The sequence below is a fragment of the Akebia trifoliata genome, chromosome 8 (genome assembly GCF_017979445.1).
Source record: "Akebia trifoliata isolate Shusen 1 chromosome 8, ASM1797944v1, whole genome shotgun sequence".
NCBI lineage: Eukaryota > Viridiplantae > Streptophyta > Magnoliopsida > Ranunculales > Lardizabalaceae > Akebia > Akebia trifoliata.
Window position 1 is genome coordinate 46,001,144 of NC_141382.1, and position 13,482 is coordinate 46,014,625.

The 13,482-nt window shown below is 35.9% G+C and overlaps 2 protein-coding genes across 3 annotated transcripts; one reads left to right on the forward strand and one right to left on the reverse strand.

Moving 5' to 3' along the window:
• Positions 1 to 565: 565 nt before the first annotated feature.
• LOC147397187 (ATP-dependent protease La (LON) domain protein) lies at positions 566 to 9,069 on the reverse strand. 2 transcript variants are annotated; one of them, XM_086452702.1, is made up of 10 exons: positions 8,877 to 9,069; positions 7,307 to 7,398; positions 7,135 to 7,212; positions 5,495 to 5,607; positions 5,314 to 5,379; positions 4,453 to 4,554; positions 3,802 to 4,363; positions 3,122 to 3,327; positions 1,915 to 2,078; positions 566 to 894 (listed from the first exon to the last, which is right to left on the reverse strand). In XM_086452702.1, the coding sequence occupies exons 1-10, from the start codon at positions 8,993 to 8,995 to the stop codon at positions 759 to 761; spliced, it is 1,638 nt and encodes a 545-aa protein (XP_086308828.1). In that variant the 5' UTR covers positions 8,996 to 9,069; the 3' UTR covers positions 566 to 758. The 2 variants fall into 2 exon arrangements, with proteins under 2 accessions (XP_086308828.1, XP_086308827.1); XM_086452701.1 differs by having other exon boundaries at positions 8,871 to 9,068.
• A 2,777-nt stretch (positions 9,070 to 11,846) lies between these two features.
• LOC147397188 (ARM repeat superfamily protein) lies at positions 11,847 to 13,389 on the forward strand. The gene has a single exon (XM_086452703.1). It carries the CDS (start codon positions 12,075 to 12,077, stop codon positions 13,071 to 13,073), a length of 999 nt encoding a protein of 332 aa, XP_086308829.1. The 5' UTR covers positions 11,847 to 12,074; the 3' UTR covers positions 13,074 to 13,389.
• Positions 13,390 to 13,482: the final 93 nt, after the last annotated feature.

A 13,482-nucleotide genomic window follows, 5' to 3' on the forward strand; every position in this document is an offset into this window, starting at 1 on the left:
TACAAATAATAATTATTAAAAATATAAACTTCACCAAAATAATAGCAATTTTTATTGTGGAAAAACATTATAGAGCGTGCAGCTTTCAAATTTTTTATGAGTAAAATTTCATTAAGAATTATTAAAAATTGGAAATTCAATCATAGAGTACCCAGAAAAAAAAATCAGAAAAATATAATAAAAAGTTTCTCAACAAAGATGCTGGTTAGTGTTCAACTGTACTGGGAGTGAGGACTGTTGGGAGTGAGACAAGATAGCTCTAGTTCGCTCTGTTTCAAAGAGACGAAGCACAAAAGTAGAAAGTGAGAGATAAATGGATAATTATTTTTTAAAAATAATATACAATATAAGTAATTTGTGCAAAAACCAACGGACCGACAGATTTTCATGGGGATATTTTCGTCAACTTGAAAACCTGCGATCCAACAGCCAGTTTACTACTTTTTTGATAAATTTGAAAAAAGTAAAAAAAAAAATTATTAATTATTAATTAATATATTATTATTTTTAATCATTTTCCCTAATAATAATAACAAAAAATCATTAGCAGACATGCACAGCAGCATTGGAGCTGAGAACTCTCATTGAACTTTTTTTTGAAGTTTAAAGATAGGAAATTTTTTACAGATGCCAGCACATGGTTTGTTGTTCGACAGTAATCAGTAGCGGGATAAACACATTTAATATATACAGAGTTGCTTGGTTTTGTAGGTGGGAAAATTGGGTGAAAAAAAACCTAATTGGGAGCTCATCAGATTTCAACGAACGACATCTGCAACTTGTGAGCTCCGGATCCCCCAGAAATGTCTTGGCTTTAATTTCTTGTTGGTGGCCGTAAAATGCCAACCCATCTGTGACTCACAAGTGAGACAGGTGGTGATTGTCCACGCATACCTGCAAAAATCACTTATTAGTATGTTCTTGCAACATGTCAAAAAAAACAACATTGCAAACAATAACTATAGACAAATTAGCTGTACATGGTAGAACTTTAATAAGATTTATATTTAATCAAGAAATAAAATTTTGAATCGAGAAAATGATCTCACACCTATTATTTTATGAGTCTTGCTGCAGTGAACTCAAGATTGTACCTCCTATCGAACATCCTGACGTGAAAGTGTGTAGGAACCATAGATGCTTTTTGACTCGTATCTCAATGACAAGCATCTATGGTTCCTTCCCATTTTCATATCAGGATGTGCGATATGAGGTACAATCTTGAGGTCACTTCAGCATTATTCTTATTCTATACTCCCAGAACAAAATAAAAAGGACAAGTTTCTCGAGTAGTGTTCTCATATTATCAGAGAAGGGTAGTAAAATATTTGGAAGTAGAACTTCGTAGGAGTGGGAACGGAGGGAAAGATTGTCAGCGCCAGAAAGGAAAAGTCTGAAAGACTCCTGGGTAGTATGTTCTACACTATCGTACTATGTTACCTGATCTCTCTCAAGGAATTCATATGTGCTACCGATTTCACTAAAATACAAAATTAAAGTGCTACTTAAGCAGTATTATTTCTGAGCACAAATATAGGAGGAGATGCAACAAATATCACAAGACTTAAGGTTTAGCCCATTAGGCTCGAGACATCACGTCACCAAAAACATCATTGCTAGGAGAATTATAGGAAATCTCTAGGCATGCTACTAGGTTTTGAAATTAGTGTCTTAAGTGTAGAAGGAATAAAACACAAGTGATGACAGACAGACCGTAGATAAGACTTAAGTTGTATCCAAACCATTCTGTTGAATTCCCTCGTCTCTGGTTCGCCTAAATTTTTTTCAAGCAAATTACATCCTTCCAAGCAGGCATGCTATGCCTTCCATGGTTTGTGAAGAAAAATAGAATAGAGAAGCTCAAAATCATAATAAATGAAGAAGAAGAAGAAAATAAAAGGTTAAAGCTCATACCCAGGAAACCAGCTATACTCTTCAACAGGGCGTCCAATTAGTGCTAGGCCATCTGCTCTGTAGAGAGTCATGATCTCATGCACATAACCCTGTGGGTTCACATAAGCACCTAGAGGTCCATCACTAGACATCACCAGCATATCACTCCGTTTTGCAATTACAGTCTGCAAGAATAAGAGATTAGTTAGATCCAATCACAAAAAACTGAGAATAGACCGCTACAATCACTAGCATTAAATAACAGAAGCAACTAAATCTCTACCCACAATTGTATAAAAGGAGTTATGTTCCAGTCTTTTTCCCTCTTCGGTTACTTCTTTTTGTTTTGGTGTAATTTTGTTACTTCATAAATTAAAAGCTTTCAAGAGCATCCTGGAATCACCAAAAGTACCAATTGTGCAAATTAACCAAGATTTCATATACTTGATCAATTCTTTTATCACATACTTTAATTTGATCAATTCTTTCTCATGTTAAGAGAATTAGGATGAATCAAATGTGCAAATTAACCAAGATTTCATATACTTGCAAACACAAGGCATTGCTTCTTAGAGAATTGGTTAATTTTCAGCTGCAAAATTCTTGAAAACTCTCTTCTTCAAAATCAGAATATTCAAGTCTAAACTCTGGGCCATGCAAACACTTCTTAGAGATAGTTGAAGCCTCCCAGAATGCCGTAAGGGACACCAGCAACACTATCTTGAGGATTCAACAAGCCAAACATTATCCGAATTGCAAAAGTATTGCACTCACATCAAAGAATGTTGTCCTCAGATTGCCCAATGTTATGTTCTCAATACTATGATTAAACCACAGTTGATCAGGGAGAACATCATCTTAATTGTATTTTGATAAGCATTTTCTTGTCATTTAAGAACACGGTCATTTGTAATTAATCCTGAAAGGTGAGAATTAAGATAACTCATTCTCTTATTGAACATTTCAAAACTAACCATTCTTTCACGTAAGAGGGGTATATGTATTCCTCATTCTCTTGATTTTACCATGTTAAGAAGTAATTCATGTAAATAAAATTCCATATAATAATAGATAGTATGCATCAATGTGATTGGAGATCCAGGTATGAAGAATGTAGGATTTTGAAGACAACCCAATGAAATATTTCTCAAGATGGAAGTGAATGGAGGAACAGGATCCATTCTGCCAACCCCATGTAGTTGGAGTGGTGGTGATGATGATGACATACCTCACAGGTTTTGCAACGGACACGAGCGAAGCACTCAAGTAACTCAATTTCCCTGCGCAATCTATAGGAAACTCCATGTATCTCTAGTAGTTCCTGGCGCAAGGATTCTGACACGGGAATTTTACTTCCAATAAAAAATGACAAAAGATCAGGCTTCTTTACAAGATCATCCATGCTTGGGGCCCCAATTATCTGCTTCCACATATCTGCAAAATGTTAATTCAGAATAATTACCATCATCAACAGATGAAATAAAGATTCAGAATCAACATAAATGCACAATAATTACAAAGAACATATCATCTAGGAGGAGAAGCTAGTTCTGTTCAATAAGTTTACACAAGGACATGGTGTTTTACTCTCTTTATTTAAGGAAAGAAATTTCATTAAAGAAGGACGAGATGGCCTCACAAAAGACCTTTAATTGTAATGCACCAAGAGCACTACAAATGAATTTGGAATGACTTCACAATGACACAATAAAAAAAAATTCAACAAAAGATGATCTATTTAGGAGATTATCTATTTATGATGATTTTTTAATTTGTCTAATTCAACAGATGCAAGTTCAGGAACCTATCAACTGCAGCATAATTGAACAAATTAAGGACAAGTGTTTCACTAGTCAAAATGAAAACTTTGGGATAGGGCTCCGATGAAAAAAGAAAAGGTCACTTTACCTGCAACTCTTTGAGCAAGACAATAGGAATCATACATGCGGTAAACCCAATGAGGCCAAAATGCCCTCGGAGCTCTATGCTTTGACCCAGCAGCAGCCCAATCCTTCCATCCCTGACCTCTCTTGGAATGTCTTCCTGAAAAAGACTGGTTCCCAGTGTTATCACTTCCGCTTTGTTTCTCAAGTATAGTATTTTGTGATGACCCTCCAGAATCATTGAGACGAGATATTCCCAATTGGTAGCTCGACACAGACACATGTTCATCATCATCACTATTCGTCAGTTCATCAATCCTATCATACCCATCATGGGAATCAATTGCAGAATGGTGCATTCTACACTCTGTAGAAGAAAGATCGCTCAGAAAACTTGCTTCAGACATAGATTCTGAATCATTATCCTCATCCCTGTAACCATGATGTTTAGCATGTAAAGCATTTGAAAGCATGGGATATGAGATGCTACGATGCCAGAGGTTATTGATTGATGCCAGCTGTCCAAATGCATCCCTTGGAGTCCTCAGAGGTAAATCTTCCTCAATGATTTGGACCTCTGCACATGGCTGACAAAGTGTAGATCCATTAGCCTTTCCATTACGGAAGCAGGAAAAAAAGGCACTGTAATACATATACTTCAAATCATTTTTCTTACAGCTCCCTCCACATCCATCCACCTGCGTCGCAGGTAAAATCGTTGTTGGCCACGAGTAACCACGTTCAGTGAACCGTCCTCCAACCGCCGGTATTGTCGAATCTGAGGAATAGATTTAGCAAATTTAGTCAGCATTTAAAGAGAAGGGTAAACTTTATTGGTGCGACAAACAGCCCACGTTTTGCCAAATCTGAAGGAGACCAGATCGCTTTCCTCAAACAAGAGGGACAAAACATGAAAAAACAATGCACGTTCAATATACAAAATCGCTTCCCTTCGAACCCAGAAAATTAGAAGCAACTCAGAGCCACTTCTTGCTTTTGCGTTTTCGACTTCTCACTTTTGCAAGAAACAGGAATTAGATCACTTCACTAAACAGTAATTGAGACCGAAATGTGATTTTGAGCTCCGGGAAAGCAAAAAAAAAGTGGGCTCCAAAATGCATTCCCCAAAGTCTAACGAATGATCATAACAACTTTTTTTTTTTTTTGATCGATAATGATCATAACAACTATAAATCTTTCCAATTTTCATAATCAAAGAAGCCACTGGATCCAGATTGTGAGGAAGAGAAAGTAACTATAAGCTTTTCCTAAAGTTCAGCTGTAAATATGCTTCGACATATATGATCAGTTAATATGATAATTAGAAGAACTTATTTTGGAAACTGAAACCCCCACCATTAAGTTAAATAGGGCTCATCTAATTTAATTGAGCTTGACAAGTAAAGGCATTCACTTGAAAAGTATTTATATGATTAGTAAAAAGGCAGATATCTTGTCCTAATAAGCAAAAGCACACAAAGACGATGCGCTCCTTGTCCATGGAGGAGAAAAACCTAACAAACACTAGATACCATACCTCTGCAGTTGTCCCAACGGGGGCAAAGCGCGCACTTGCATCATCAGGATGCTTATGAATGTGGACCTGAACCAAATTTGAAAATAATGTTTAAGTTTCATAGGGACAACCGTACAAGGAAGAAGCTGATGTTCCGCACACAATGAAATAAAGTAACAAGGGCGAAAGTTAGGTAACGTACCACACCTATTGTACAAGGAGTGTCAACTTGGTTTAATGCTTTTTCCACAGCAGCTTTAAATGTATGTTGAATGACTCTCAGAGGAAGGGTGGCCTCAGGGAACAAAACAACTCCTGAGACATGACAAATGAAAAACATGAATTACACTCTATAAAAACAGCAAACGTATGCAATATGCAAGTTCGTGCGAAGTACAAACAAAAATTGACATATAAATAAGCAAAACTCCAAACCCCAAAAGTTGCAAAAGCCATGGATTGGGAAGTAGTGGCAGTGAAGATGCTACTAAAAAGATTAACAGGGAATTTCATGGATTGGGCAGTCATCATCATCAAAACCTTGGTCCAATGATTTAGGATTGGCTAAATGAATCTCTTCCCTCCATTTCACTCTGTACAAAGCCACATTGATCATTCATTTCTCCTAAATTAATTGGTTCTGCTCGTAAAAGTAACTAATGTTCCTCCCTCTTTTTGAAATATGTGCTCGTGCTTATCAAAACAAAAAGTATGTGCTTGTTATCACGAGCTTAAAAGCCACCGTGAATGAATTCAAGTATGGCATTCTCCATCTGATTTCTTTCTTCAAACCTAAGTCCTCTATGAACCCTCTCATATCAAGTTTAAAATATCATCTCAAGGCAATGTCTCAGTCAAGAGAAAAATCAACAGTCTCAACCAAAGCATTCTGAAATATTTAACGATAATCCAGAACATTCTCTAAACAATGTATTGAGGCTAATGTTTCATTCCAATTTTGACCAAAATCGTATATGTTCTACTGAAACAACAAAAAAATTTGAAACATGCTCATATCCTCCACTCTCCATCAGAAATTATTTGGATGAGTACATCCACGTTTTCCCAAAATTATCTTTTGACGTTTTCTCCTAATCCAACTTGACTTGATAAGAAACTCAGGACAGATAATCGTTTCATAGGACAAGAAAATACCTAAGGTGCTACTCCTGCAAAGCATGTGGAAAATTCATAAATTATCTTCTCCTTCATTGTAAATTCAAAAATAGTCTTTTGAAACTTCCCTCACGTTTTTTTTTTCTTTTTTCTGAAGTTCATTAGATCCCTCCTAAAAACTTGTTCAAGTTAATCCAAAGTTGAAGATCAGAAGGTCTCCTTTTTTTTGATAGATATATATAATACTATGGCAGAACCTTGTGTCACAGATGTTGATATTATGGCAATACATATAATATTATGTTAACTTCTCATTTTCAACTATATAATATTGTGACAAAACATTCCTCACTGTTTTATATTGGAGAGAATGCAAAATAGAGAAATTATCGCACTATTGGATACAAGTATAGCGTAATGAATGAGGTCGTCTCAAAGATAAAGGTGTCACTTTGCAATTTGTGAGTTATTCTCAAGGAAGTTATTGTGCAGGCTATGTGGCTATGTAGATAATTGAGATGCCTTAAATAAATTATCTAAATCTTAATTGAGAATAAAGATCGAATATTTGAATAATTTCTTTGGTGCTCCTATGGCTGTTCTCGTTACCTTGTTTTGTACTTGGGTTTTTTGTTTTGGCCTTTCCCACTCTTTCTTTCAATGAATTGATTCGCAGTACATATCAAAGAAAGAAACATAGCATCAAAATTAAAAACAGAGACTTACCTTCCAAGTACAGCATTGGGAGGTTTAAGATAGCACCACCCTCCAAGATAGCTATCCTATTATTAGTATCATCAACATCTGTTACACAAGGAAAATCATACAACTTCTCATTTTACAAAGTTTAAAATCTTTAAAATGTGGAAACAAGCACCGGCAAATGCTATATACCTACCACCAAGATACGTATGCATGGAAGCCAAACCGGTGTCGAAGGTAAAACCATCATATTGTCTCTCCCTTCCAACATCTCCATGGCCACTTTGACTTGAAAAGAAGAAACAAAAACACATTTAACCATTGCAAAAAATACACCTAACAATTATGAAATAAAGGTAGAAACATATGTGGCAATGCAACAGTGCTTTTGAAGGTAAAGCAGTGAGGAAAGCACTCTAATGGCAAAAATCATAAGGAATAAGCTTCACGGGCACTGCCTTTTCAAAAAAGAATTGATAGGGTGCCTCTCTTTAATTAAAATAAAATAAAATTTCAAATAAATAAAAATAATAAGAAAAAGTTATGATAAATTAGGAAAGAATATAATATTGATCTATGTCATATGCCAATATATAAATCACATACAAATTTTCATTTTTCAAATCAGCCTTGCTTCAAAGGCACAAGTAGACACAAAATTCTCCAAATTTTTCAAAAATTCATAAAATTCTTTGAATAAGGGATTATCCAATTAATTCAATAAATTAATCATCAATTTATCAATTAAGAGTGCAATATAATAACATTTTTAGCCTTCACCTTCGTAATTTTATTTTTTTCAACATTCAAATCTCAAGAAAAATATAAGGTTTTTAGAGAGTTTGAAGATGATGGATTTTGGTAAGAAATCCAAAAAACATCATTTGTATTTTCCACAAAACTTTCCAGATTTTTTTATACGAAACTTTCTTGAATCTATCTGAACTAACCGAATTGAACCCGTGAATGATTAACAAATCCGAACGTTGTTACTATTAAACTCTGCTAAAATACTGGTACATCTATACAGCATATGTTGCTAATTGTCAACATATTGGTATAGCTAAGGACTATATTCCAATAATTTCACTTTAAGGTGGAAGAACAGAAAAACAATTCAGAGAATCAAGCAGTCAATGAAGACTAGAAATGTGAACTCAGTTACTAAGATAAGGATTACAAACAATTTAATATGTTACTCAAGCTGAAAGTGTGCAGAAAAGAAACAACAAGATCAGCTTTCAATTCCTAATAAGCTTCTTGGAGAAACGCAAAATACCCAAGACAGAGAATCGGAATCGAGGTCAAATTACTTATAAGGGATAAAATTTTCCATCTAAGTTCACATTTGCATAAAAAATGACATAAAGATCAATTTCTCAAACTAAAGGTGTGTAAAAAAGAAACAACAAGATTAGATTTCAATTCCTAATCAGCATCTTTGAGAAACGTAAAATAACTAAGAGAGAGAATCCGAATCGAGTTCAAATTACTTAAAAGTGATAATATTTTCCATCTAAGTTCGCATTTGCATCAAAATCGACATTAAAATCAACGGAACAAACTATCAAATCCTCGAACTAGGGTTTTTTTTCTCACGTAATTGGAAAACCCTAAATCTCAAAAACGGAAATGCGAACAAAGATTCGAATAGAACTCAATTCATAGTTTCATACAAATAGATCCAATGGTAATTATTACTTATACAAAAATAAAATAAAAATAAAAAACAAATATGAATCGAAAAGAGTTTGGTTTACATTAACTCATCAGATGAAGAATAATGAGTGTCGTCGACTTCTTCGATCTGTAATTCTTCCATTTCAAGCTCTCTTAAGTGCTCGATTTGGAGCCTCTCGTTTTCTGAGATCCTCTCATCGTCCATTTTTCTATTCTCGAGAGGTCGAGAAAGTGAGAAACGGCCTTCTCTGTGAGTAGAGAAAATTACGGGAAAAAACGAAGCCCGGGATCATGGAGTGTTCAGTGTGCCACATCCAGAAACGTGCCACGTGTTATTTTGATAGTCTAGGCTTTGGTCCACTCGAAAAGACCTACACTTACAAAAATCATGCTGGGTGGTAATCACTAATCAATCAAGCACACTAAATTAAAAACCACGTGGCACGTTTTGGGCCCATATCACATAAGATTATGTCGGTTTGTTGCATATTCTAATTTCTATTTCAGGATTTTATGCCTAAGAGAAGCAAAAGCTTACAATCCGGAAACTTTGTCCAATAGAATCTTGTTTGTTACATAAGCCAAAGAGTAAATAGTAGAGAGAGGTCAAATTGATTATATTGTTTAATTGATGAGTTAAAGAAGAAAGAGAGGTGAAATCATCATTTCAACCCCATACGTTTTTCGATATTAGTTTCTCGTCGTGGTTCTTGCACTAAAACAATCCGAGCGAGACTTCTCAAAAATACAATTTTGAACTTCCCACAATAATTGTTGAAACATAAATCATTACCAACAAAAATGTGTTTTTTCGACTTTTTTCGATTCAAAACCCAAAAAATCATCTGAAAAACTGTAATAAATATAACCTTAGTCCATTTTACCTACAATAATGCACTTTATTTTTTTATTATTTATTATTTATTTTTTATAATTGTTATTGCCACACCAACGTTTGAAGGCGGGGAAACTAGTCTCTTAGAGCATCATATCTCGCTCAAATCCCTTATATACATGTAATCCTCCACAAACTACACATAACAAGTAAGTTAGGATAAATCTCTATGAGTGGCCAATAAGGGGGGTTTCTCTCCTTTTTTTAAGGCTGGTTGTTTAATTTTAACTATATATTTGAGCTTCTTTTTTGTGCAAATCAAAATCAATGAAAAAATAATTTCAAATTCTTGTTAAAATGCTCTAATTGATGGTAAGAAATCATTAATTTGTCTATTATTTAGCATGCTGGTCCACTAAAAGATATATGATCTTTAGCATTTATTTGGTAGCTTGTTTAATTTTAACATGGATTTGAGCTTCTTCTTTTTGTTGCAAATCAAAATCATGGAAAAAAAATTATGATTTTGAATTCTTGATAAAATGTTCTACATTGATGAATATAAATCATTAATCTAAATAATATTTGGCATGAAGGATCTAAGAAAATTATCTTCAAAAATCATAGCGAGCCAATTCAATGTCTATGTGGAGGCCCTCTAAAACTAGAAAACCCAATGTTTTAAATTGAAAAATCCAATCTTGTTCGAGGATTTGGGATTAGTTAATGGAATCATGTTCCTCAATTCCACTTTATCTAAAGTCATGTCTTTTGTTATTGAAAATCAATTCATTATAAACTCATGAAAAAATCAATCTTGATGTTGAAATATGTAATTTATTTGTTTAATCATTATTTTAATTAGGTTAATGTTTTTCACCTAGGAATAATTGTAGTATGGACTAACTTTTTTTAAATGATTTTAATGGTTAGATTTGCAGTACAATTTGGTTGGATCATCTAAAATGTCATTCACGACCCCGCAAGAGATAATAAAAAGTTGCCAATCAAGTTCTAAATCTAGTATAAACCCTACCATAACCTATTTTGGTTGGACTAGACAAAATGATTCTTATGAACTGATTCTTCAAAATTAAAAAATAAAAAATAAAAAAAACTAATAATAATATTACTAAAGTTATTTTTTATTAGGATTTTTTTTTTAAAGAAAAGAAGTTGAATACCTTTGCAGCTTTGAAGAAAATGAAATGATTTAAAAAAAAAAAATTATTTAATCTTTTGAATTTTTTTTTTTACCATGAATTAAAAAAGAAAAAAAAATATTTGATTTTTTATTTTTATATATTTAAAAATTATTTAACATATATAAATCAATCCAACCGGATTGAGCCCGATCCAACCATTTGAGTAAAATTTTGATTTATCCTGTGAGTTCGATTTCTAAGACATTGCATCCAAGAGAATCATGTCAAACACATAACACATTAATCACTTATGATATCCATACCATTACTGTAGATGCAAGAAATTGCTCTACACTTTCCTTCTCTCTTAGCTCGGGCGAACCTGCAAACCAGCCCACTCCGACGATCAAGTTAGATAAATTGATTAATGTAATTTAGTTTTTTTTTAGAGAAGAAGAAATTCCCCCTTTTACCCATAGCCCTCTTCCTTTTAAAGGCATTGATCTGGTTCGATTTCTGCGCCACCCTTTGAGGTGACCTAGGGCAGTTAGTTCACTCCCTGACATGTCAGCTGTAGGGGTTGTTGTAACTGCCCTACCACTTCTGGGATGACGTGAGTTGTTAATGCTGTCAATCAACTGTTGCATATGTCAGATCCGTACACCCGACCTATGCCGCCATTACCTGTACTACCTAACCTATCGATGACTCGAGTTCGAGCTCAATCATCCATGGCACCCGAGGAGTTCAATCTGTCGGGCTTACCTACCGTCCACCCGAGCTTTGGAGATACTTCCGAGCTTAAACTCATGCCACGTGTCCTTATTTCAGAATTTCCCCCACAATTACCAAGGTTTAAAATCTCATATCGAAGCAATGTAAGAGTAAATAAGAGACTCTTGATATCAAAATATTCCTTGACAAATTGAAACATTCATGAAATATGATTAATATTTCGTTTGATAGTGACCAAAACCAATATGTCTCAAACCAAAATAGTCAGCAAATTGGCCATGGGGGGTGTGTCAATGTGTCGGACCGAACTTAACATTTGATAAATTTTGATTTTGAAATTATTCTGAAGGGGCCCACATTGACATCGTTACAGGGCACCTCACTGTTGTACCGAGTACCGAGTATTGCAGAGACTCCCAAGTACGTGCCAGCTATACCAACCAGTCTTTTGCTCTTGCAGAAAAAACCCAAAAACAAACGAAATAAAAGCCAAAGCTTTCGATCACCGTATCCATCCTTTAATTTATGAATCTTCTCGTCTTCTTCACAATCTTCTCTCCTTCCCCACCATGAAAACCCATAACTCAAAGCTCAAAAACCCACCTCGTCCCCTCTTCTCTTGTGGTTTCTTTAGCTACTGCACCCAAACTGTTCTCAGCCCCACTAACACTCAAACCCCCACCTTCCCACTACCGCAATCTGACCCACCACCACCTCCTCCGCCATCTTCGTCATCTCATCATCTACTACCACCAAGACCACAATCCGAATCCGAGTCATCCTCCTCCTCAACGTCCCAAAGCTTCACACAATGGAGGTTTCCTCTACCCAAATCCCCAATCTTACACCACCAACCCCCACCCACATCTGAATCTTACCCACGTCATGAATCCACATCTGACACATCACCGGAATCCGGTCCCACTAACCTTGCTGAACTTTACCACGTGGCAGAGCTTCAGCTCAGCACTGGGTCCGACGCTTCTCATCTCTCCACTCTTCACCTTCTCGAACGCTCTCTCTTATCAGACCCACCAGCAGACGGAACAGGAGACCCAACGTGCCCTCTAACAGTGATGACAGCAGTGGTAGGTCTTTTAAAACATGAAGTAGCGGCAAAACCGGCAACAAAAGTGTTATTAGCCTTATGTCTCGCAGAAAGAAACCGACACGTGGCGGTAGAAGCAGGATCGGTAGCAGAAGTGGTGGAAGCGCTTGCAAAGCTCGAAGGAGGAGCAGCGGAGAGAGCATTGGCTGCGCTTGAATTGCTGTGTACGGTTCCAGAAGGTGCGGCGGAGGTTCGAGCCCACGCGTTGGCGGTTCCAATGCTTATGGTGGTGATGGGGAAAATGACGGGAAGAGGGAAGGAATGTGCGATAAGTGTGCTGTCAGTGATATTTGGTGTGTCAGGAGGAGGAGAGACAATGGAGGTGACCGAGGCGGTTGGGAGAGCTGTGATGTTAGCTTTGCAGAGTGACTGTAGTGCGAGAGGTAGAAGGAAGGGTGCACAGCTTTTGAAAGCGCTTCAAGAGGATGGACGGTTGGATTTTACAGAGGAGAGGAGATGATGAAATGGACGGTGTTGATTGAAGATGTAGAGAAGTTGTTTGTTGTGTGTCAGATTCACGTGTAATGATAGTGGAGAGTGTAAGCGTGTCAGATGTTCAGAAAGGGTGGGTGTCCTACTCCTATTACAGTAAGTCGATGGATTGATAAGGATTCAAGGGCAAGATGTTCGTGGGCCATGCACCGTTTTTTACTTTTTACTACTACGTGTATAAATAAAAAACCATTAATGATGGATGATCCGCCCATGATCCATATTCAGTTTAATGTTCTTATTTTTATTTATTTTACCATACTACTAGTTGAGACTTGCACGTGCAGACAGTATGGTTCCACATAGGTGGTGGTTTCATTATTATTTCCGAGGAATAACTGAAAATAGCATGACAATGAGGGTTTTTCTCTAATCGA